The 25,298-nt window shown below is 45.2% G+C and overlaps 1 protein-coding gene across 1 annotated transcript in view; it reads left to right on the forward strand.

Moving 5' to 3' along the window:
* CFAP58 (cilia and flagella associated protein 58) overlaps window positions 1-21,428 on the forward strand; it is a 174,138-nt gene extending 152,710 nt beyond the window's left edge. The window contains exons 19-21 of the mRNA XM_075533461.1: window positions 14,733-14,852; window positions 17,461-17,594; window positions 21,317-21,428. Coding sequence (XP_075389576.1) covers window positions 14,733-14,852; window positions 17,461-17,594; window positions 21,317-21,428 — 366 coding nt within the window. The remainder of the gene's footprint in view (window positions 1-14,732; window positions 14,853-17,460; window positions 17,595-21,316) is intronic.
* The last annotated feature ends 3,870 nt before the right edge of the window (window positions 21,429-25,298 follow it).

The raw sequence follows: 25,298 nt of genomic DNA on the forward strand, positions 1-25,298 counted from the left end.
GAAGACTCTTCCTTAACAGTCTTCTGTATACAGATGACATGATCTCATTTGATGGAAGGGAGGAGGATGTGCAGCACCTTACTCCTCAGCATACAGAAAGCAACCATCCTCACAAGTGGACCATGGAGCAACATGATGAATGAAGAAAAGACTGAAGATGAATGGATTTCATTTTCCAGCCAACTTCCAGATAAGAAATCAAGTGCCATATTGCACTGGACACTTCTGCAGCAGAAGATTAAAAACCGAAAATGTCACTTGAGGCCGAAGGTGTGCCTGACCCTAGCCACAGTGTTTTCGGTTGCTTTATAGACGCATGGAATCTGCACAATAAACATGGAAGAACAAAGAACAACTGGTGCCTTTGAAGTATGGTGTTGGTGAAAAATACTGAATAGGCCTTGGACTTCCAGGAGAAAGAACTTCTAGAGTGCTCTCTAGAAGTGAAGAAAGGGGAGACTTCTGTCTCATGTACTTTGGGCACATTCTCAGGAGGGACCTGGAGATGGACATCAAGAGGAAGACCCTCCATGAGATCAACACAGTGGCTGCAACGATGGAGTCAAGCACAGCAACAATTGTGACAGTGACACGGGGCTGGGTCGTGCTTTACTCTGTTGTACATAGAGTCACTCTAGGTGGGAACGGATTTAATAGCACCTAACAACGTGATTTCGAAATTTAATTTTAATCGCTCAGAACTATGCAGCGTTACTTATAGTGACCCCATTGGTAAGTAATCTGTCCCCCAGGTGTCTTGGCACAGATGAGTGATGACTTCTAGTGCTGAATCTATTTGTTGGACTATTTTGATTGAGGGTTTCTGAGATGGGAACTCTTTCCTGGAGTGGAAAGCCTCATCTTTCTCCCAAGGAGCCCCTGGTGGTTTTGAACTGCTAACCTTATGATTAGCAGCCCAATTTGTAATCCCCTATGTCACTGGAGCTCCCTTATGGGGTTGTTATGAGTCAGAAACCACTCCATGGCCGTGATTTTGGTTTCTGGGTTTTACGTAGCGTTACAAAGATATCGCCTAGTTCAGATGATTTCATGATGCTGCATTTCCCTAGCTCCCCTGCTTGGCTTTATAACTGGAGTCTGCAAGGCCCTTTCCGTAGGCATGGTCTGCGCACAGCTGCATGGCTGCTGCCCGGTTCTCCTGAACCCTTCCTTTCTCATGCTGCCCTCTACTCTGGTTACATTCATCATTGGATTTCTGACTCGACCAGTCAGAAGTACATGATCTTGGGCAAAATCCTTAGCCTCCCTGAGCCTTTGTCTCCTCATCTGTGAACTGGAATTGATGTCTGAAGAGGGCATGGATGCCATCTACGAATTGGCTTTCAGGGTTTGTGGTATGTGTTCGATCAATTATGATCACTGCTATTTTACGGGAATGATCCTGCCTTCTCCCACCAACCCCCAGGGCATCAGTCCCACAACGCCCACTGCTGCTGAATTGATCCAACCTCCGAGGGACCTTTTAGGACAGAGTAGAACTGCCCTGGTGGGCTTGTGAGTCTTCCAGTCTTTACAGAAGCAGGCAGCCTCATCTTTAAGGGCTGGCGGTTTGAGCCCACTGACTGACCTCACGGTCACAGTCCAGGGCCTAGAGCACTACACCGCTGGGGCTCCTTTTCCCTCGCTTGGTGGCACATTAGTGAGAAGAAGCTGGGCGTTTTCCATCTAGGTAAAATCAATCCCAGACTTCAAGGAGGCCGCAGGGAAAAGAGTCCCTTTTAGAACAAAAGACAGGAGCTCAGTTGAAGTGCACGGTCAGGTGCCCTCGCTCAGGAATCCCAGCATGCTTGTAGCCTGCGCCCCCCCCCCCACCTCTGGGATGAGAGGGGCTCAGGGAAATGACTGATTTTAGGTCAATCCCGGGGTTCTTTGGAGAGGAACCTCTGAGACCTTTGGGAAGCAATGGACCGTTCTTGGTGAGAGAACCCCAAGGGGGCTTTCTTTCCAGGGGCGGCCCCTTGCTGGTTCTCACAGCACCCTTTGTGCCTGTTTAGAATCGCTTTTATCACAACATCCTATTGAGTTTCACACAGCCTCTCGTAACCCGACATAGGGTCGCTATGAATCAGAATCGACTACCGGAATGGGCTTGGCTTTGATTGGAGACGTGTCTATCTTACTCACTAGGCTCTGCGTCTTTAGCAATCACACAGTACATAGGAAGGGGCGTGCGGTTTTGGCACTGCGTTTTCTTTACAGATCTGCGGGAGCTCTGTGGGGCCGTGGGTTAGCTATCGGGCTGCTCATCGCAGCAGGGTTGCCAGGTCACATCCGCTAGACATGGAAAGGAAGCGAGACGGAGCTGTCTGCTCCTGCAAAGATTAAAGTCTCAGGAACCCCCAGGAGCAGTTCTATTATCTTATCGAGTCCCTATGAGTTGGATTTGGCCCAATGGCAGTGGCTTTGGCAGTGGATATGGTGCAGTGTTTATTCGGTGGGCTGGCAACTTCATTTTCCCACAAACTTTCCAGAGCCTCATCATGTAAGATAATATATATTAGGGAGGTGCTGGGGTGGGAGGGCGGTGCACTAAAACAGTTCTACACATGGATGGGCTTGATTTAAGAAAAAATGTGAACACTAGCACCTTGAATGATAGCGATTGTAGTCTATTTATCTCTTTGCTCTCTCGTTTCCCACTTTAATTCGTCCTATACACCAGTGAAAATTAACCCCCTTCAAATGCAACGTTGATTCCTTTTACAGCACGAAACCCTTAACGGCCTGCTGCTGTCTGTCATATTGAAAGCACAGTCATCTGTGTGTCATTCAAGACACATGTGGTCCTCCTTCCTAGTCTAGTGAGGTAGTCCCTTACGCGCTCCCTTGTGCAGGGCGGTGGCTCTTCGGAAGCGGACTTCTTACTGGGGGCACCTGTGCTTTCATCCCCCCCTCACCCCGTGCCCTTGTACTGTTCTCTTGTCTTGTGTACCCCTTTCTTTAGAATCAGTCTGCGAGCACTGAAGAGGATTAGCAGTCCTCCACATATTAAGTTCAAATCCTGCTTAGGCCATTAGCCTAATTGGGTAAGTCAGGTGCACATATGAGCCCCCACCGTCTGCATCTGGCCACCAGAGAGCACAACAGTCAGCTCTCACGTTTGCTGTGAGGAGGTGCTGAAATTACCTGTTTGTTGAGCCACACCTTATGCATCTATAACCTTGACACATGTTCTGTCAGTCAGAACTTCTGCCACTTCCTCTACTGCTCATCCCCGGTGCTCATTGTCCAAGCCTCCCAAGCTGCCAGAGTGTTCAGGAGACAGAAAGTTTGTCAAAACATAAAGATTTTCACCGGTGAACTTGTCACTGATATGACTACCTCTCACTCGGACGCCCCTTGCGGCATCACCTAACCAGCGCCTACCGCACCCATTGGTGTCTTTCTTGAGAGGAATGTCCAGTTTGGTTAACCGCAGACGACCAGCAATGTAAATGCAGTGCAGAACACAGCCGTAGAGTAAAATTGCCACCGTTGCGGAAGACGCCAGATACGATAAACTGGACGAGAGCGACACTAGAAAAAACGTCGGAATTTATATAGGAAAGCAGTGGCAACTCAGGGTGGCTGCAGAAGCGGCAGCTCCAAAGCGGATGTCAGAAATGTCAAAGGATTAAGAGAAGATTGGGGGAAAGACGAGTGAAGTCTTGGAACATTTCTGCTAAAAGAAATCTTTTCAAAGTAATTGGACAGAGTCCTTAATTAAGGTGTAAGAAACATTCACTATAAAATGAGGGCTAAATCTTGGTACATTACAATGAAGAATGCCACGTTCTCAAAGGAAATAATAAAGAATGTAAGGTACCAACTCTATATCTTTGCATATCCAGAACATCTAAAGATGTACAAATCAATAAGAGAAAGACAGCCCGATAGAAAAGGAACTACGTGTGAGCAGGCATTTCTCAGGAAGGAGAACACAGATGGTGAACAAACTTGGAAAAAAAAGTTCCCCCATATTTTATCATCAGGGAAATACAAAATGAGACCATAATGAAATGCCATGTTACCATTTCTAGAGGGACTGAAGTTAAGATGTCTGTATCATCCATTGCTTGCTTATAAATCACCACCAGCTTAGTGCCTTAAAACAGCATCCATTCATTATCTCATAGTTGTGTGAGACAGGAGCCTGCACCAGTCCCGGTTTAGCCCTCTGCTCAAGAATGCCTGACATTCTTCATGCCAGGATCAATGAGAAGGGTACAGATTTATGGGAATGTTTATCCAGCAATTTAGAGAATAAGTGTAGAAAAGAACTCAGTAATGATTTTGGGAAATATTAGAAATAATTGGGAAACAGAATCTAGAAAGCATTTTAGAAAAGTTGAGCATTTATATGGTTTTTAGACCCAGCAATGAGCAATGCCACTCTACTCAAACTTAACCCACTTCCATCGAGTCAATAGAGCTGTCCCTGTGCTTTTCCTGGATTATCACTCTTTATGGGAGTAGAGAGCCCCCCACCTACTCTCTCAGAGTGGCTGGTGGTTTCGAAATGCTGACCATATGGTTAGCAGCCCAATGCATAACTGCAATGCCATGAGGGCTCCTTACAATCCACTAGGAGGTTTTTATCCTAGATAGTCTGATATCTCCTCGGAAGGCCAGGGGATATTCATGAGAATGCTCACAGCATTATTTGTCCATAAAAATAAGACTGGACAACAACCCAATGTCCATTGACAGAAACACACGTGATATCGACAAATCTTAGAACCATAATGCTGAGCAAAATAAATCTCAGAAAACTACTGTGTCTATGTGCTCAGATTTATTTTTATAAAGCTCAAAACCAAGCAAAACAAAATAATAGCTATGTGATAAAGTGATATGAAAAATACATTAAAGGAATGATGATAACGGAATTCACAGCCATGAACACCTTGGCAGATGGTGGCAGGTACTGAGGCACAGGGATAGAGTGAGGAGGGGAAGACACAGGTAACTCCAAAGTATTCCTAATAGTCTACTTGTGGTGGTTTCATGAGCATTCATTGTATTATTATGGTTTCTCATTATATCCTGCAAATACTCTTGTGCGATTTAAGTTTACATATATAATGCTGTCACACACACAAGTTGTTGTTAGGTGCTGTCCAGTGAGTTCTGACTCAGAGTGACCCCATATACCACAGAAAGTCACACTGCTGCCCTGCACCATTGGTGTTGGATTGCAGTCCATTATTGCAGCCAGTGTGTCAGGTCCTCTGACGAAGTGCCTTCCACTTACTCTCGGACTTCCCACTTTATTCGGCATGATGTCCGTGTCCATAGACTGGTGTCATCTGATCACATGTCCAAATATGTCAGACAGTGCCTTCCCATGGAGGGCTCTGGTGGTACCTCTGCCAAGCAGATGGGTGTATTCTTCTGGCTGTCCATCGTAGTTCCAGTGTTCTTCACCAACACCATAATTCAAATATAAATACACACACGCACATCACTTGCCAATTCAACATTTTCACAGACATAACTCAGTGACACAAATTACCTGAATGCCCACCTCATCACCAGTATGCCATGTTTTCCATTGCCATGAACAAGTAAATATTTAATATCTCCATCAATGCCTCTCCCCACCCCTCCTCTCAGCTACCTCTTGTAACCACGAACAAACTCGGCTTTCTCTACAACTACCTCTTCCAGATAGTTCCTGGAAGCAGGATCATAAAATACCTGCCCTTTTGTGCTTGGTATATGCCACTCAGCGTAATGTTTCCAAGATTTATTCATATTGAAGCATACATCAAGACTCTGTTTCCTCTTTCTGGCTGAACAATGTTCCTTTCGTATGGTTTTCACATTATAAAAATACAGGAAATTGTACTGGGGAAATCAAATATATGGTGGGAGTCAAGTACCATTATATTATTGTCAGCTATATAAACGAAAACCCAAGTTAACACTTGGTTAATTCTTGGTTTTCCCTAATAAGTAGTATATCATGAAAATTGAAATGCAAACATTTCAGTTAAAAGACAAAATACATTTTGCTTTATGAATTTTAAATTGTTTTAAACAACTGATTCAAGCATCTCGCCTACTATTTATTCTGAAAACTGATCACCGTTTTCAATGGCTTGACTTCAAGTGAGTCTTATCAATTTAATTTGCCCCTTGATAGTGAAATTGTCCTCTGATTCATGAGTACAATTATTATTCCTACTACCGATATTCCCACCATGATCCATCTGAAATGTTTCCCTCTCTATGAACCCTGCTTGGTCTGCCTAAAGGATATTATCTCTTACCTTTGAACCTCCCCACCCACTTCCTCCTTCTCCTCGTACATCTTTGGGGACCTGGCATGATGACTCTGTCTGGTTGGGTAATCACCTGGCTCTTTGGTTTTCCTCACTTGGGAGTAAAGCCTTGGGAGGGGTCCTCTAAAGTTAGACTTTCTACATATCTTCATGTAAAATGAGCAAAATGGCTCTTCATGTAAAATGAGCAAAATGGCATGCACAGTGCTGGTGCTAAATACTTACTGGACTTGAATTTCTCTGGACTTGCCTCATGACAAGCTTTCAGAACAGCACGCACGGTCTTTACTTGATCTGTGCAAACTCTTCAGTAACATTCAGGTACTAGATAATGTGCAAAGGTAAAATCAGTCAACAGCCTTGGTAATAAAGTCCAGGCCAATCTAGGGAACTATATACTTTGCACAAGATTCCACAAATGTATATATAACAGCAATTTGGAAATAAAATCTCTTGCAAAGAGATCTCTGGAGGAAGTTTGTGTTGCTTATATCAGAAAGCTCTGGAAGCATTTTTCCTATTGTTACCAAAAAGCGAAGGTTAGCCCCTGCAGATCTCTCCTCTGCCTCATAAAGCACTCACCTCCGGCTGAAGCCTGGACCCTGCGTATCACCATCCAGCTCCCTGCTCAGAAAGAACCCGGGCATGCGGCTCTGTTTTATCCCCAATTCCAGCATCTCCCATCTTCTCAAGGGGGCTTTACCACTTCATGACATCATAAACAAGATGGCCCTGAGCTCGATGTAGCTGACATTTTCGTTATAAAGCCAATCAACAAGAAAGCCCCAAGGTGTTAGCCATTATTTTTCCTTTTCCGAAGCAAGATAGAAATGTAATATGTTTACGGAGTTTCTAATTTATTTTCCTGCTAATGAAAACAGACACTTCCAGATAAATTAGGTAGTGTTATGGAGTTGCTTTTATATGCAAGAAGCAGCAATTTTGAGCAATATTTTTAAAGCTGGCTATTGTCTTTTGAATTATGGATGGGATAGTGGAAGGAGGTTGGGGAGGAGACTTAAATCTAGCAAGGGGGCAAAAATAGTGGCTTTTTAAGAATCTTGGAAAAGAGTTATGCACGCAACTAGGATTTCTGTGCATATGGATCGGTAAAGAAAATCAACCCATTACTTAGTTGAGGACCACAGATGAAGAGTTGTCTTGCATCTTTGTATGTGCAGGTACCAGTACGTACATAAACATACAAGGTGAGTTTTCATAGACGATTAACTTGGATAGCTATGCAAGTCTTAGGAATTAAAAAAAAAACAACCGTTGAAATTCTCTGAATCACCGAAACACCTCAATAAACATTTAACTGAGAGATAAAAGCCGTGTATCAGCCATTTCCTGAGTTTTAAGAGCAATGAGAAGATTGAGCTCAAAGTAATAAGCACAGTGAAAAATTTAGCTTAAAAATTATATCACGTGTTCACTAGGGTGAGTTATCCAAGTTCTGCCAACTGGAAGATGCCTAATGGCTTAATTCAAGCAAAACGTTCTTCACACAAAGCTATCTGTTCTACCAAAATATGGTGAGCATCGTTTGTTGGTCATAAAAATGGCATCCACAAAGTGACCGAGCACCTAGAAGGGCAGCGTACAACAGCAGGCTGGAGACCAGGAGAGATCCTTCATGCTTCTGACTTTAAGGATTCAGAATTTGATTGGAGAGAAACAATGGCTTCATGAAGATTAAATACTGGAGTCACATCCATGACTTCTGTTGACATTATTATTATTTTTTTTTGGAAAAGAATTTTTTCCCTGAATTTTTTGTGTGAAGCAGACTGTCATTTAAGTAGTGATTATGGGATTATTATTACTTCGAAAACCAACCTTACCTTGAACCCATCAGTTGAGGGTAGAACGAAGACAGGTTGACACTTGAAGAATTAGCCCCAAGCAGCCGAGTGGGTGATTTTTGTTCCGGATGCTGTGCAGAAGTGTGGGTCTGGGCACTAGCAGGAAGCTGCCTGGATTACGTGAGTCAGCAGATCTCCTGGGCGAGGCAATTACCCCCAACTCTCGCCCAAGCAAGTGGATGAATCCAGGGTGAGCAGAATCAATGCAGTGGCATTTGCCAAACACAGATTCTGAGGAAAAGCGAATACATTAGTTCCTCTCGGTCAGTTACTGCTTAGTGTAGGCGAGCTGAGGAGGAAGAGGTGTTAAGGTGCACATTGAATGTGGATTCCCTCCTGTTTTCAGCTGCAGCGGCAAAGGACCACAAGCAGACAGTGACTAGAAAGCTGTGGGCTGGTGGGGAAAGGCGTTCAGTAAGCAACTCCATTTCTTCTTCGGAATTGTACTCAGAATAGCACTGGCTCTTATTTGCATCTAATCTTCAGAATGTAGACTTATAATTTATTGTCAGAAAAAATACAAATACCTGAAGTCTGAGTGACTCCAAACCTGGAGTTTCCTCTATGGGGTTGCAGACTGTCACCATGTAATGACAGCATTATTCCAAGCTAATACTGTAATTAATTTCTTACCATGCCACTCGACTCAGCAGTATTGACAATGAGCTGTGCTGTGACCTAGCGTAACTTGGCAGAGAGTCCCACAGCAAAAGAATCCATAATCATGCCTGACAGTACGTCCAACGGAAAGAAAGGATGTCTAGGAAGAGATGGCTTCAAGGATGGATATTCATGTGGCTCATGCCTGGAAGACATCCTCAGCTAAGAGGCATCTGGAGTCTTGGTGTTAATAGTCCAGCTTAATTCCAATACAGCTGTTGATGAAGAGTGGAGTATGCACCACAGTAAGAATAGTAAGGTGTACTGTAAACCAACCCGAATAAACGATGACATGCCAACTCAAAGATGCCATCTTGTATTGGTGGGGAAGTAATAAACTATTTATGATTTTCTCAGGCTCTTTCATTGACATATGGTGCATCTAACCCAGTGACAAATTAAGTGAGTAGGTTTAAAAGGAAATGGATGTACTTAATGAGGAAGGACAGAGTTTGTATTACAAGGCAGCTGGTTCTGTCACTGCTGGCTTATGGAGACAATCTACACTGGACAGCTAATGAGTCTCTGTTGCAGAAGATAGATTCTCTTTATAATAGAATCGCACACTTTGTCTCTAAATGGGGTTATTATACACACCATTGCACAATGTTTGAAGAGCTTGGTTGGCCCTTGTCGAGGGTTAGGAGGGAAATAAATTGGAAAACAATCATACTTAAGACCTTCAATCCATCAAACACTCCATATTTATCTAAATTACTGGCACGTTCTCCCCAAATACAAATCTGTACGAGAGACACGGGAAGAATGTTAATGCTGACCAGCCTTCATGGTGGCTTCATCCGTTGAGTTTCCCACTCTAAGCACAGACCACAGTTCATGTACGTTGAAGTCTGGCAGCGCACTCAAATCCCCGAGCCGACCGTTCTCTGCTCGTCACACATTTCATTGTTTTAACCCCAGAGTTTTCGTTTGGTACTCATCCCATCCACCGCAAACACACAGATGTCTTCTGTTTTTCTTAACTCTCAGAATCTTTTGACTTTGACTACTTTGGCGATTTTCATGGGAATTCACCCGGTATCTTCACTCTCCTCCACACCGGTGGATCCTCACCCAGTGCATCCTTTGGCATTAATCCATTTCACAACCTTGCACGTCAAACAAGCGAATGAACTAGATGTGCTAGATGAAGACAGTAAATGCGACACACCCACTTTGTATTCGGAGATCGCACGTCCTGCGAGAGGACACGGTAGGTCAGGAGATGGAGGAGCTGGGTCATATTCATCATACTTGACTCCTCTTCCCTCTCTCTGAACCTGATTTCACCTGTTGATTATTCTGTCGATGCTATGATGTGGTGTTGGGAAATTCCCTAGTTCCACGGGATCCAGATCTTTTCAGGGCCAGACACATTTTGAAGTCCCATCAGCAGTGTGCCCTGGGAAAAGGGATTCTTGAGTAACTCCTGACTAGGTTTGCACTTGGGGAGGGAGTTTGGACACCCCACTCACCTCCGTGGACCTTGCGATTCTCACGCATGATGGGAAGTCACAATATTTTCTTCCTCCAGTCCGTCTTCTCCCCGGGGCTAAGAGACATGGACGCCTGCATAACATTTCAACATCCTTGGAGTAAGATGGTCCCTTCCGTTTAAGACATTATTACATCCCAAACTAGATTGCTTCTTTCTTATCATTGTGAGTTCTTTACTTTTTCAAGTCTACCTGTACTTGGGCCCAAAGAAAGGCGAGCCGAAGGAAATGGGCAATATGGTTTCATGGGCTTCACCACATACTTATTACCCTCTCCAAATTGAATCTTGAAGCCTTGTCAGAAGTGTTATTTTTTTCTGAGAGAGCAGGCATTAAGTAGCTATAGAAAATAAACTCACCTCCTGATATCTTTCTCATTGCTTGCTACATCCATTTACTGTGAAGATCATATTGCAAGGTGAGACAGGAGGTATTGTATAGCAAAGGAAAGTCACCACTTTGTAATTCTATTTGCTCCAGTTTTCTTCTTTTGTGAGAGCTTCTGGGTTTCCTGGTTGTTCCTGGAACCATCTCTTCAATGGCGAGTATGAGTGTGTGTGTCTCCACAAGCTGCTTCCAGCCAGTTGCAGTTACACGCCTTTGTAGATAGAGTGATGCTATTTGTAATAACATTTCTATAATCTTGCCAGGGAGCAGGCAAAACTCCAACAAACGGTAGCAATAGCTAGTTAATGAATTTTCTTTTACCGATTTTTAAAATGACTTTTATGTTCTCTGGCAAAATCAGATTGTTTGATGACAAGACTAAGAGTGCTTAGCTCTAGGTAAAATTTAGTTTCCATTTGACTGGCTGTTTCATTTAATAAGATGGCTTGTGCGGATCCCATTTTCCCCCCGTAACATAATTACCTTAAGGGACTAAATATGTACAGAGACAAATGAGGAGACACGAGTCTTTATCAATGTTTGTTTAATTTATTGCAATTTGGAGAGATGAGAATCTAGAATTGATACGTCTTAGAAATAAATTGTCACTCATATGTAATATCGTTCCTTCAAGTGAAAACCATCATAAACAATGAAACTTTAACCTATGAATGGGAATTTCATATCACATATTGATTAAATTAAGGGTTGGGGTCCTAGGAAGTCCTTTCCCTTACTTTTCACAAATTCACATGTCCAAGTTTTCCTGGACTGCACAGACCCCTCCAGCCACTTCAGATCTTTTCCCACGATGATGTCCTACTGGAGAGACTCACGTTCTTCCGGCCTCTCTCGGATTTGCTAACCAGTGTGCCGTTTGTTCTCCAAATGCTGCGCAAACCTCTCTGCCCAGGGTCAGCCACCACACCCTCATACAGCGGTTCTCCACCTTCCTCAGGCCATGGCCCTTTCAGACACTTCCTCATGTGGTTGTGACCCCCAACCATAAAGTTAATTTCAGTGCTACTTCATCACTGTCATTTTGCTACTGTGATACATTGTCATGTAAATATCTGATAGACAGGATATATTTTCATTGTTAAAAATTGAACATCATTAAAGCATAGTGATTCATCACAAAACAGTATATAATTATATATTGTGAATATATAGGAGGATGGGGAAATAGATCTATGTGTCTATATTTATAGGTTAAGTATTAAGGTGGCGGAAGGACCTTGGGCCTCTACTCAAATACTCCCTCAATGCATGAATACTTTCTTTTATTAAATTGGAACTCTATGATGCTCACTCTCCCGACACAACTGCTGGAGCCAAAGTGGGTGAACAAGTAAATGTGGTGAAGAAAGCTGATGGTGCCCGGCTATCAAAAGAGATAGTGACTGGGGTCTTAAAGGCTTGAAGATAAGCAAGCGGCCATCTAGCTCAGAAGCAACAAAGTCCACATGGAAGAACACACCAGCCTGTGTGATCGAGTGGTCCCGAAGGGATCAGTTACCAGGCATCAAAGAACAAAAAATCATATCATTGACTGCACACCTCCATGATAGGATCGCTGAAGACAAATGGGTGCATAAGCAAATGTGGCGAAGAAAGCTGATGGTGCCCGGCTATCAAAAGAGATAGTGTCTGGGGTCTTAAAGGCTTGAAGGTGAACAAGCGGCTATCTAGCTCAGAAGCAAAAAAGCCCACATGGAAGAAGCACACCGGCCAGTGCGATCACGAGGTGCCAAAGGGACCAGGTATAAGGCATCATGCAAAAAAAAAAGATATATGTGTGTGTGTGTGTATATATATATATATATATATATATATGTCGGCCAGTGGAGATCCCCTCATAGAGGCGTTTAGGAGAGGAGATGGGTTAATTAGGGTGCGAGGTAGTACCGATGAAGAACACAGCTTTCCACCAGATCCTGGATGCTTCCTCCCCCCAACTACCATGATCCGAATTCTACCTTGCAGGGCTGGATAGGGCAGAGGTTGTACACTGGTACATATGAGGGCTGGAGGCACAGGGACTCCAGGGTGGATGATACCTTCAGGACCAAGGGTGTGAGGGGCGATGCTGGGAGAGTGTAGGGTGAGTGGGTTGGAAAGGGGGAACTGATTACAAGGATCCACATGTGACCTCCTCCCTGGGAGAGGGACGGCAGGAAAGGGGGGGAAGGGAGACTCCGGATAGGGCAAGATATGACAAAATAACGATGTATAAATTACCAAGGGCACATGAGGGAGGGGGGAGCGGGGATGGAGGGGAAAAAAAAAAGAGGACCTGATGCTAAGGGCTTAAGTGGAGAGCAAATGCTTTGAGAATGATTGGGGCAGGGAATGCATGTATGGATTGTGATAAGAGTTGTATGAGTCCCTAATAAAATGTAAAAAAAGAAAAGAAGAGAAAAAAAATAAAATGATTAGGGCAAAGAATGTACAGATGTGCTTTATACAATTGATGTATGTATATGTATGGATTGTGATAAGAGTTGTATAAGCCCTTAATAAATTGTTTAAAAAACAAAACAAAAAACAAACAAACAAAAAACTATATATTGTGAACTTTTTATTTCTAATGGCAAATCAGTGAAATTTTGTCTTGAAGCATGGTGTCACATGGGTAACAGTCTTCACGCCTGGTACTCATATGTGGGCATATCTGCATGTGGGTGGGCCTGCCTAGAGCTGGAGAGAGGAGCGGTGTCTCGGTTGGTTCCTGAGACCATTGGAAATATGTGTTTTCCGATGGTCTTAGGCCACCCCTGTGAAAGGGCCATTCGACTTCCAAAGGGGTCACACCCTACAGGTTGAGAACCGCTGTCCTACTTACCCCAAGAGTTATTTTTCTACCCTTCTGCTGGTTATTTTCCCCTCTTTACCCAAATGGATGACACTGACCATTCAAATCGTCCCTTCCTCCTCGAATAGCTGCACTTTGTTGGTTTGGGGACCATTCAATCACTTTACCTTCTTTTCTCCTGGGGTTTTCTTCTTTGCTCACCTACTTATGCCACCTGATATAGTGTTTTCCCAAATACCTGGCTTTCCTAACCCACCAGGTGACCCTTTGCTGGCCAGTGGATCCCGTCTCAGAGCTGTAGGCACGATCTGTCTTCCACATACTCCTTGGCTGTCAGCCCTGGGCCCTATTCTCAGCACCTCTTCTGGATCGACGAGGGGCCTCAAGGGGAAACATGTCGTGCACCTGATGATTCCTGGAGGATACCATCACATTTCCCTTTCTCAACACCTGCCCCCCATTCTCTCCTCCCTTGACTCCATCACCATCACCTGCCCAAGTAGAGACCTCAGAATCATCTTCCCTCCTGCCCCTTCCTAGCCCTCTTATCGGATCAATTACCAAAGTGTGTTGGTTCCGCCTCTGAATTGTGTTTACATCTATTCATGCTCTCTCCTCGCAGCCTTTGGCTTATCTTTCTTCTGCTTGTACGAGGACCTTAATCAGTATCCTCACTCTGTTCTCAGCTTTGTGTTGGAACGTCCCTCTGACAACTTTGGGCAGGACTATTCCTTGGCTCTCCATTCTCTAAAGATGGGGCCCCAAATCCTGTCCTGTGACATATTCAGTCTGGTCCTAAGTCGGGAGTTCTGTCTTTTCTCTCAGCTTCTCCTTTCACGCTGGCCCTGTTGAACTGAACTCACTGCTCCCCGTGTTCCATTACGGAGCTTTTGCCTAAAAAGCTCTTCTTTTCAACTCTGCTTGGAGGGGGAAGTTCCTAGTCATTAAGGAACCATTAAAAAATGCACATTTTTGCGTGTGGACTCTACCCATCTCCTACGACCAGAGTCAGTCCCTCCCCTTAGTTGAGCTCTTTGTCTCCCAGTCATGTAATCAATCGCTCCTCTGCAGGAAGGCAGGCATCTATAGGTAAGTGTAAGCTGTGTAAACCATGTGAGCTGGGAGGTAGGGTGGCCCCGCGCATCCTGCCCCTGCTGTTAAAGGCTGACTCTTTGCTTGGATGTCACTGCTTACTTCCCCGTGCGGTTGTGCTCCCTGCCAGGAAAAAGAGAAGCTGTACGTGGAGCTAAAGCACATCTTGGCCCGGCAGCCTGGGCCCGAGGCTGCAGAGCAGCTCCAGCTGTACCGGCACACTCTGCGGGAGAAGACCAAGCAGCTCAAAGTAAGTGGTGGCCTCTGCTCTTTTCTGGCCGAAGCAAGGCCACACTCCAAGCAGCACCCCGGGACAAGTCCACTCCCTTGGCTCAGGGAGCCATCCTCTCAGATGGCCCACTCTGCTGAGGTCAGTTTCTTTAGCAGTCCCGTCCTAGGAGGGACGGGCGGGTCTGAGATCTCTTCTCTTCTCCTCCCTGGGTTTCCACTTCCAGAAAGAGTCAAGTTGAGTTAAGTGAGAGAAGAGCTGGAGGAAGGATGGCGGCGATAGGATCAAAATGGAGGGGTGAGGGGTTGCTTGGGTGGCCGGAGGGTGACTCAGAAGACTTGAGTGGTGTGAAGGAGCAGAAGAGATGTTTTCACATCATGGCTCAATCGGGGCTGGCCATTGTGTGCAAATAATGTGCGCAAAGCATAGCCTGGTATATACAAAACCCTGTCCACAAAATAAGACTCCCTGGGTCTTGCTTAATGATCCCATAGGAAGTAAGTAGTCATGGAAAATAAGGAAAATCAAGGATCTGTTCGTGTGACTTCCCTTCTAAGTAATGCAAGAATCTCCGTTGGGATCTAGGTGGGGTAGCTTACTCTGTGACGCAGATCTTTTTTGAAAGTATTCTCGAAAACTGTGTGTTCACACTCTGTTTCAAGCTTAATGGTCTAAGTGAGTACTTAGATGTTCTTGTTCCAGTCAGCGAAGTCTTACACACACAACCAGAGAATGCAGCTGATGCAAGCTGAAATCTTGTTCTTACCTACGACTCTATCGTGGATACTTTGGACATAGGGCCAGGAGAGACCCCGGAGGGGGACATCATCCTTGGTGCAGTAGAGGGGCAGTGAAAAAGAGGCAGGACCTCCAGGAGATGGAATGACACCGTGGCTGCAACAGTGGGCTCAAGCACAGGGACGATGGGGAGGGGGGCTCAGGACCAGGCTATGCTCCGTCACTAGGTCATCGGGCCAGTTTGCTCAGACTAGGATCCCGTTGCTCCTGCAACAACAACAACTGCACCATGAAGGCAATCGCGGTTGCCTTTCTGTCTCAAGTTCAAGTGGAAGCCATGTGGCATGTATCTTACTGACCCTTCATAAAGAGGATGATCAAAATCACGCCATCCTACTTTAAAGAGGCGAACGAGACAGAAGTCTAATTAGCATATGCATCTTCAACTTATTACTCCAACTCTGCATTTCACATGCATATCCTGAGGCATCATTTGAGTTTTGCATAAAGCACACATTTTTGATTCTCTTTGTTGCTTTTTAAAAAAAGGAATACTTCAAGCAAAACAAAAAACCGAGGTTCTCTGGGGTTGGTAGAGATTAGAAATATAATGTAAAGACAGAAATGGCCATCTTGATATTACTGCCCGACCACTCATGCCCCCACCCGTCCCGACCCCCTTCTCTGGGTTGCACTGAATCCTTTGACTCCAGTCTCTCTGGACATCCAGCTCCTCGCTCTGAACGAATGATGGAAAAGAGATGTTGCGGTGGGTGGTCCTGAGCCAGTTGGCACATGGTCCTCTCGCTGTCTTAGCTCTTCCCCTAGCTCTGTAGTCATTATTTGGAGACGGACTCTCTGTCCTTAAGAGTCTGATGATCGAGCCAGGTTTTCTCCCAACAGGAAAGTGATATTCTTTAGCTCATGCAATCACAGTGTCATGTTCACAGCCTTTAAGAGGGAAGGAAGGCTCTTAAGAGAGTGAACACACACACAAACACACACACACAAAAGAGAGTGAACACATCAGAGGCACTGACCTCCCTCTTACACACATCTTCAAATAGAGATTAAGAGGCACAAGAGTCCACCATGCCTACAGGGACCGCAGCTGTCCGTCTGTCCCCTTGGTTTCAGTGAGCAGCTCAGCTAGTTTCCTGCCCGGTCTAAGACCAGTGGCATATCTTGAACCCACGCATGGAAGGAGGCAGATCAGCAGGCTGTTTATGTAATCTCTCCACGTAGGCTACGCGTTTCAAAGCGCATGCCATAGCTCCCGGCTTCTTTGAGGTAAGTGTCCCCATGCTGGGATGAACAGACTTGTGAATTCTCTCAAGGAGCACAACACAGAGGTGATAGACATTGAGCAGAACAAGCACCGTGGAAAACACTGTGAATTGAAGGCCTAGTTAATGGTGGTGTCAGGATGATTCCAGAATAGTTTTTACGACAATTCTCAGATGAGTCACACTACTTAGTAACATTTCTCTTGAATGTTTTTTTTTTTGGTAACAACAATAACAGCCAAAGAGCTTTAAAAGCAATTTATAAAATATGTCTGGGAGCTTTTTGGTCTCCAGTCATAGTAAGGCTTCTCTGAAGCCAAGGACAGCATTCATTTGGGAGCTTGTGTGGTGCGGCCGGATAGTTCTCTGGGGAAGCCGGGATGCTCTCTCATTTTAAGTTTGCCATCTGAGTATGAGTCTTCACCCCTCAGCTACGTTCTCACCCCGATGGGGACCTTGAGCTGGTGACAGTGGGCAGAGAACCTCTCGATCCGGGGCTTGGCTCTATGTCTCTAGCTCCATGGAGGGAATGAAACCATCACCACCATCAGGCTGAAAACAATGTTGAAGTCTCTTATGTTAACGCTGCCTTATTTGCGCTGTAGGTTTTGTCGTCAGAACTGAATATGTATGAGTCACAGAGCCAAGAATATAAGTTTGAGATTGAGAAACTCTCCAACGAACTGATGAATATAAAGAAGAAATACCTGGCTCAGAAGCGTAAAGAACATATTCTGAAGTAAGACTTAGCCAAATGTGGTAATTCTGTTGTGTCTATTGCACACTGGGAAGAAAACACTTGGCAGTACTGTCACAGGCTTGAGAAGTTCATTGGGGTAAATTAAGTCACAGGGAGCCCTGGAGGTGCAAAGGGGAAGCTCTCGGCTGCTAACCGAAAGGTTGGAGCCTACCAGTATCTCTGAAGGGCAAAGACCTGGCCAACGGTGTCCAGAAAGGTGACAGCCTGGCCCCCTTATGAGGCAGTTGTTCCCTTGCCTGTAGGGCCACTGTGGGGTCCTGTAGGGTCACCGTGAATTGGGGTGACTTGATGGCACACAACAGCAAAGACAGCAAACTGCAAGATTTCTGGAGTGGGTAAAACCTTGGTTCCTGGCTTCGCACAATGAAAGAATTCATGCCAAAGCCCGTTTTGTAATTCAAGTGGGTGTTTTATGAAGGACAGGACAAGTTTCAGGCGGTTCACAACTGGGCATGAGCAACCTTGTGGAAAATCACACACAGACATGTGGAACAGGGGCCAGCCAGGCTGTGGCACAAGACGAGTCAGGGCCAGAGAGCAAGAGAGAGGGAGCGTGCCGGAGCATGCTCCCTGCCTTTATTCTGGCCCATACCCTGGCTGGGGGAGGTCTGGTTGAAGGTATTGGTTGACCCCATTGGCTGAGTTAAGGCCACCTGGGTGAGATCATGAGCCCAGGCCTAGTTTGGACTGCCCAGGTGTACCTCCCACCTGGGTGGGGGCTTGCATAAGAGTTTGGGGTCTTCATAGGCATCTGATGGTTGCCTGATTTCCTTCCAACTTCCTTTATGGGGCCTTTGCAGGCATGGGAGGGACAATGCCCTTGTCCCTGTATCCAGCCACCTAACAAAACTAAGTCACAAGGTCAGAGTAAGCCCTGTATCTACGACTGAGGACCCTCCTTAGGCTCCTCATGAGGATCCTTAGGCTCATGGATTGGCCTACGGTAGAGAAGGAGACATAAACAATTTCCCCCCACAATGAGCCCTGGTGGTGCAATGGTTACGTGTTGAGCTGTATGGTCACCAGTTCGCAAGCACCAGCAGACCTACCGGAGGAAGACTGGGCTTTCTACTTCCTTAAACAGGGACAGTCATGGAAACCCACAGGGGACCACTCGGAGTCAGCATTAACTCGATGGCAGGGAGTGAGTCTGCTCCTGTTTGGGAGGCAATCTTGCCATACTGTGCTTGCAGACAAGGCTGAAAATCAGCCTTGTGGAATCTGAAGCGCGTTCACATTTAAACCCATGTATAACCTTGTTACGGAGGCAGGTCTTGGTAACACGGTTCTTTCTAAGAATGCAGCAGTGGACTGCAATCATGAGCAAGTCACAAATGATTTCCATCTGTATTTTAGACAAACTCTAGCGGTACCATCTCTGTGCCTGGTAACTGACTTCATGTTGTGCAGGCATTTTGGTTTTTAATTTTTAAAGACAAAAGCATAAACAGAATTCTTTCCACCCTCAGTAGATCACCTCACTTCCTACCTCTAGCATTCATGCACCCCATTTTGGAGACCAATGATCCTCGATTACACACAGTTGCAAAGAGCTACCTTCATTGATCCATTATCTCCAGCTGATTACCGTCCCCGCCTCTACTCTGTACTTGGCCTACTCTCTGTAGTTTTTACCAATGCCCAGGGGTCTGCTGGATTAAGGTGCGCCACCACTCCTGTCCCCATGACCCATCCTCTGGAACCCCACTCGCTCTGCACCCAACCACCACGGGCCCAAACTTGGGACTCTTCAGATTTCAGTGAATTTTCATGAAATCACACGAAAACTTCAGTCCCTCGGTGGCACCAACCATCTTAGAGCATTTCCGTCATCACAGAAGTTCCTGGCAGGTGGTGCTACTTCAACCTGTTTCCATCTTGCCCTTAAATGCTCATTACGAGTAGCCCCTCACAGGCGGTCCTGTGTAGTTGGAGGGAGACAGAGGGATGTGTCCGTGGGAGAATAGAAGACTAGGGAGCTGAGGAGAAAGATGCTGAGGCAAGAACAAAAGTGCTGAGACAGTTTAGACTCAAAGGCTGAAGGGGAGTCATTATAAGAGCCTATAAATACATTAAAAAGATAATACAAAGGAGACATTATTCCCATTAGTCAGCTTAGACCAAGCCAGAAGCATTAAGCTTAAGTTCCTTCAGAAGGGAAAATTTAGGTTATTTAAGGCAAGAGAGGGCAGTGGGGAGCGGGCGGGGGCAGTGCTTGCGTCCACCAGCATCAGGAGCCAGACAAGTTGCCAAAGGACACGGAAGAATCTTTGCTGGATCCACTTGAGCTTTTGTCCTATTTATGGAGGATGAGTTTTTTTTTTTAAGTAATGAAATCAATTTTGCTAAGAGACAGCTGGATTGATTAACCAGTCCACCACAGCTTCTTTCTGAGTGGGATAATTTAGGCTAATCTCTGCAGATGATCTCCTTGCACACGTCTGTTATAAAATAGCCTCCCTCTATTTCCTTAGCGACCCTTCTGTCCTGCTGGAGTCTCAGTCGACACCCACCCTGCCCCCAACCCCCTTTCCTTAGGTTCCCAGACTGATCTCAAGTCTGTACTATCAGTCAGATTCTTCTTCGTTCCCCCACCCCCTTAACGTTAAAAAAAAACCAACCAATTTTATTGACATGTAATTCACATTTGATACAATTCGGGGGTTGAGACATATGGAGAAGAGTGGTGCAATTATCCCCACAATCAATTTTAGACCAGTCCGATCCTTACTGTTTAGGTGGCAGTCAGGTCCCCGAGGTCAACCATTCATTGTCTTCAACTACCATTGCGATGGGTCTTGACAATTTGCATTTTAATTTTTTTTAAAAGGGCTTCACCAATGTTTTCTGTTGGCCTCATAATTACATAATTGGTGAACCGAAGACTCGAACTCACTGCCATTGAGTTACGTTGAGTAGAACCCACAGCAACCCTTCTGGGCAAGGAGGACTACTTCATTGGGTTTGAACTGCTGACCTTGCAGTTGGCTACCCGAAACGTCACCCACTGCACCACCAAGGCTCCTTAAAGCTTGTGTAAATCGAAGGTATCTCTGCAGGAACTGAGTATGTGTGTGGCTGTGTGCATGTGTGCGTGCGTGTAGAGGAAATCTACATAGAAGACATATAAGCATTACAGATTTTAGAGAAGAACTCTATCTCCTCTCAAACATGTTATCTGCCACCTGTGATTTTAGACCACTTCTAAAACCAAGTGCTGCTTGTTTAAAGTTCACACTATATCATAAATGTCTAAGCTTGATGAAGATACCTTGTGTGTGGTAAATATTCATCTCCTTTGGAACTTCGGATTCTGGACGTTGATAGGCGATGAATTCATTTTTATAATTGAACCAAGCAAAAGATGCTTCAGGCTGATCTGTGGGGCAAAATAATTATTTTAAAAAGCAGGTGATAATTGCTGGTGAGAAGCCACCAACTTCACAGTGCTGCCATGAATAATGAGGTCTTCTGTTCGTGTTTAGATCAACACTGGGAGGGCACTCAGGCTTGTGTCTTTTCCTCATTCCAGGTGTTATCAGTGAATACCTAAGGAGATGGGAACAGCCGCCTTGCTTAACGCTAAACGCTCTCATCAAAGCCATTTTCAGTGGCTAACTCACCTACGAACTTAAGAGAACATCAAACTTAAAGAGGAAACAGATGTTAAGGAAACTCACTTTTCTCCCTGTCTCTTACAGGAACAAGGACAGAATATCCATGGACCACCCCTTCTCCATGGCTAACCCGACGGTGCCTCGTTTTACCGGGGGTGGATTTCCTCTCAATAAGCCCTCCAACGTGAAGTCCTAACTCGAAGCCGCTGGCTGAGGCCAGTTGGACAGGCTGGGCAGTTTGAGATGTAACATTTTGTAGGAATCACTTTCAAAACTCTTTTGGATCACAGATTTTTTTATTTTGTTAAGGAAAAATCAGTGCTCCTAGTCCAGATATTCCAAGATGGAAAGAAATGCAGAACTGTCCTCGCCATATCCACCCAGGGTGAGATTTTCCTCAGTCGTGGTGGGGCTGTTAACAGATTGTGACGATATCCATTCAATTAGGCTGACCCATTGCATGTAACAGATATTTTGTTACTGCCATGCTGATTGATTTGAAACTCCCCAGATCTGGACACTCCATGTGGATAATTCTTTGGTTATTAATTTCTCCATTACAGACACCGGTACACTAAAGATTTTATATTAAAAAATGCGTTTGAAATGCAATGCATCCCCTCAAACCTTACTGATAAGCAATTACTTTAATTATTCCTGGTTAACTAGTTGTTGCATGAGATGAGAAAGAAGGTCAACTGCTCAAGTATCTAAAGCATTGTTTTGAGAATGATTTACATGTGGAATTTCTTTTCAAGCTTGGGGGAGAAGACTCTATTCCAAAGAGACATAATAAACATTTCACCATAAAAAGAAAAAAAAAACCTGTGTAGAGATTTTGATCTTTGCTCTGGCAGACCATGCAATGAAAGCTTAAACTATTGAGTGGTAAGAATTTGACTCTTAGGAACCAAGTCTATAAAACGAAGAGTCCTGGCTGGCATCTTCCAAAGGCCAAGATCGTGAGTTGTTTGCTTCTATGGTGCTTTCTTTTTGTGATGCCACCACTACTGGGGCATCGGTTTACAGCTGCCTTCTTGTGCAGCGAGTTTGCTCAGTATTTATGTGTGAGGACACCCTTCACCATTTCTCCTCGCTCTCTCACAATGAGTCCTTCTACAGTTTTTGTCTTTAACACTTATTGAAAAGTAAGCAACTCGGGTGTTAAGCAGGACAAGACAAGTGGATGGCTGCAATAGCCTTGTTGTGCTAAGGGACCAAGGTCCCCAGGGTCAAGTAAAACTCACTCACTGCCCTCCGGTTGATGCCAACTCATAGTGATCTGATAGGAGAGGGTTGACCTGCCCCTGTGGGTTTTCAAGACTAGAGTTCTTTACAGGAGTAGAAAGGCCCATCATTTTCCCAAGGAGTGACTGGTGGTTTTGAACAGCTGGCTTTTCAGATGGCAGCCCTACGTAGAACCACTACGCCACCGGGGCTCCCAGCTAGTAAAGGGTCAGGGGAAAGGAGGGAGCCCCTCAGCAAGATGGATTGGCACAGAGGCGACCCCAATGGGCTCAGTCATAACAAGGATTATGAGAATAGTGTGGGACCGGGCCATGGTTTGCTCTGCTGTGCAGTTGGAACCCGCTCTGTGGCACCTAACAACACAAAGGGCGATTCCCATCACCGCTTAGAGCATAGGTTCCCAAACTTACTTGGCCTGCCGTCTCGGTTCAGAAAAATACCACTCAGTACCCACCCCTGCTGGCAAGGAAAAACCTTTCGCCTATAACCCAGGTTAAAGCCTAGGTATCTGCTTTTGCCACCCCTCCCCCCTTGTGGTCATTTCAACATCCAGGGGGCATCATCACCCACTTTGGAAAGCCCTGAGTTAGAGGATAATAAAGTCTCTAGATAAAGCTAAATTTGGTAATGTCATTTATAATTGAGTATCTCATTGAAATGCTATTTTAGGTGCTACATAAACACTTTTCTTCCAGTTGTGACCTGGGGATTCTTCGGCCCTTCGCCTGCAGAGGTCATGCATCCCTTTAGTTCTTTCTCGATCCTCCAGAGTGGGAGATCCTCGTGCCCTTGATTTGGCCACTGCGTCCTCCTGTTTTGTTTATGTAGCAGAGCAGGGTCGTGGAGGACTCGGGTGCACACAGAGCGGCTCTATTAGGCTCCATGCGTTCATGTTCAACTGGCAGGGGAGGGACTTACAGACGAGACGGGGTGGACGATCGTGCTGCCGCCTCTCTCCTGTATACCGAACACCTGGACAGCCAAGGGGAGTATAGGCAAGAGCTGTTTAGGCGCAGGCATTCACGCCATCGCCAAAGCACAAAACTGAACTGTTAACAACCTGGAGATTGGCAAATCATTGATGGGTAAACTGGGAACTCACCGCGGGTGTGGGCCCAGCCCGAGACCGCTTTAAAATCACAATTTGGAGCTGCATTGTCAAGCAACATTAGGAGATTGTACAGTGACATAATTTTACCCCCTGGGGTTTGCAGAGTTTCCGAAAAGAGTCGTGGTGCTAAAAGATCTTCTGAATCCCCACTGAGCTGATGGGAGTATGTGTAGCTTCTCTGTTGAGAGCGAGAGAGAAAGAGAGAGAGAGAGAGACAATAAAGGGGAAGCACTGGCTGTCATGTGCAGATCATCACTTCTCTGCCACGGCTCCCACATCCACTCTATTCTTGTACTTCCTCTGAGGAATGGCGCAGAGCAAAGGGTTGCTCCTGAGATCGGCCACAGAGGCAGTAGCAGTCACGCTAAGAGGAGATGGCAGCAACCCCCTTGTCACGAGCTATCATTTTGCTCTAAAAATGTACCCGGGTTGATAATTACCATCTGATTCCCTGCCTTGCTCAGCCAGCCTCTGAAGATTGACCTAGGCCAAGATACCCATCAGAAAATACTATTATAATGAATTTTGAGCACTTATGGCATGCCAGAGCCTGGGCGGTTTGAGGAAAGAGGCTCTCTCTCTCTCTCTCTCTCTCTCTCTCTCTCTCTCTCTCTCTCTTTCTCTCTCTCTCTTACACATAATCAATTATGGGGAGATCTGGTTAGGATTGGAGCAAAGCGAGGGCCGTTTAAATATTAAAGTGGGAAAATCATTTAAACGACATATTTCTCTATTTTCTTTGCAGTAGATGGGAAATATTTTTATAGTATTATCCATTTTTAACATCTAATTCGATGCAGCTGTAGTATACCATTTCCCATATCTATTATTTACAAGTTCCATTAGGGTTGCAGGACCTATTAGAATTTTACAACAGCATGAAATGTGAGATCAACGGGATACCATTTTTCTTTTTTATAATTAAAAATAGATTTCCCCCCTCATTTGGAAGTGCCGGATGGTTATGGAGAATGAGGAAGTCAGGATAAACAAGAAGGGGATGAAGGCCATCAATAGGCTCACAAGCAAGAATAGCCACAGGGTTGTGGTCCTGGGCAAGCACGCATCTCATCCATAGGGGGGTGGTTCTCTAATTGCTGAAGCCCACCGTTTCTTCTGATTGGTGGAGGGCTGGGCTTACCAGCGTGCCAAATATTTCTAATATCACCTTAGAAATAGTAATGCTTTTTACATTTCAGTGTCTCTTTTTGGATCTTTAGAACGTTGTATACCTCTATCACTTCTTTCCTGTGGATCATCTGTGACCTTCAAGTTCTGACGTCATGGTTGGCAGGCCAACTGGTAATCCACTCTGTGGATCTACCAGTGGTCCTAGAGGGCAGATTCACTCTGTGGGGACCAGTGAATTGGCCCCTTGGTGTTTCTGAGACTGAAAATTACTGTGAGTTGGGAAGTCTCCTCTTTCCCTGGCAGAACAGCTGGGGGGTTAACAGCCCAGCAAGCCGTCTTGACTGACAAGCATATTCTGGAATAAAACACTGGGTTTCTCTCTATATGAAAGGAGTCGTTGACATGCATACTGGTGTTGTTATGACTCCATGTTCATTTTATTAACAGAAAAGATCCTCAGAGATCTCTGGAATTTACTTCCAATAAAATGTGATGGATGGTGAGAGAAGAACAAGATACAGAGTTCTCAAGAGAGAGCGACAAAGAACTCGATAAAGGGGGTTTAGAAACATTTGT

The sequence above is a fragment of the Tenrec ecaudatus genome, chromosome 16, assembly GCF_050624435.1.
Source record: "Tenrec ecaudatus isolate mTenEca1 chromosome 16, mTenEca1.hap1, whole genome shotgun sequence".
NCBI lineage: Eukaryota > Metazoa > Chordata > Mammalia > Afrosoricida > Tenrecidae > Tenrec > Tenrec ecaudatus.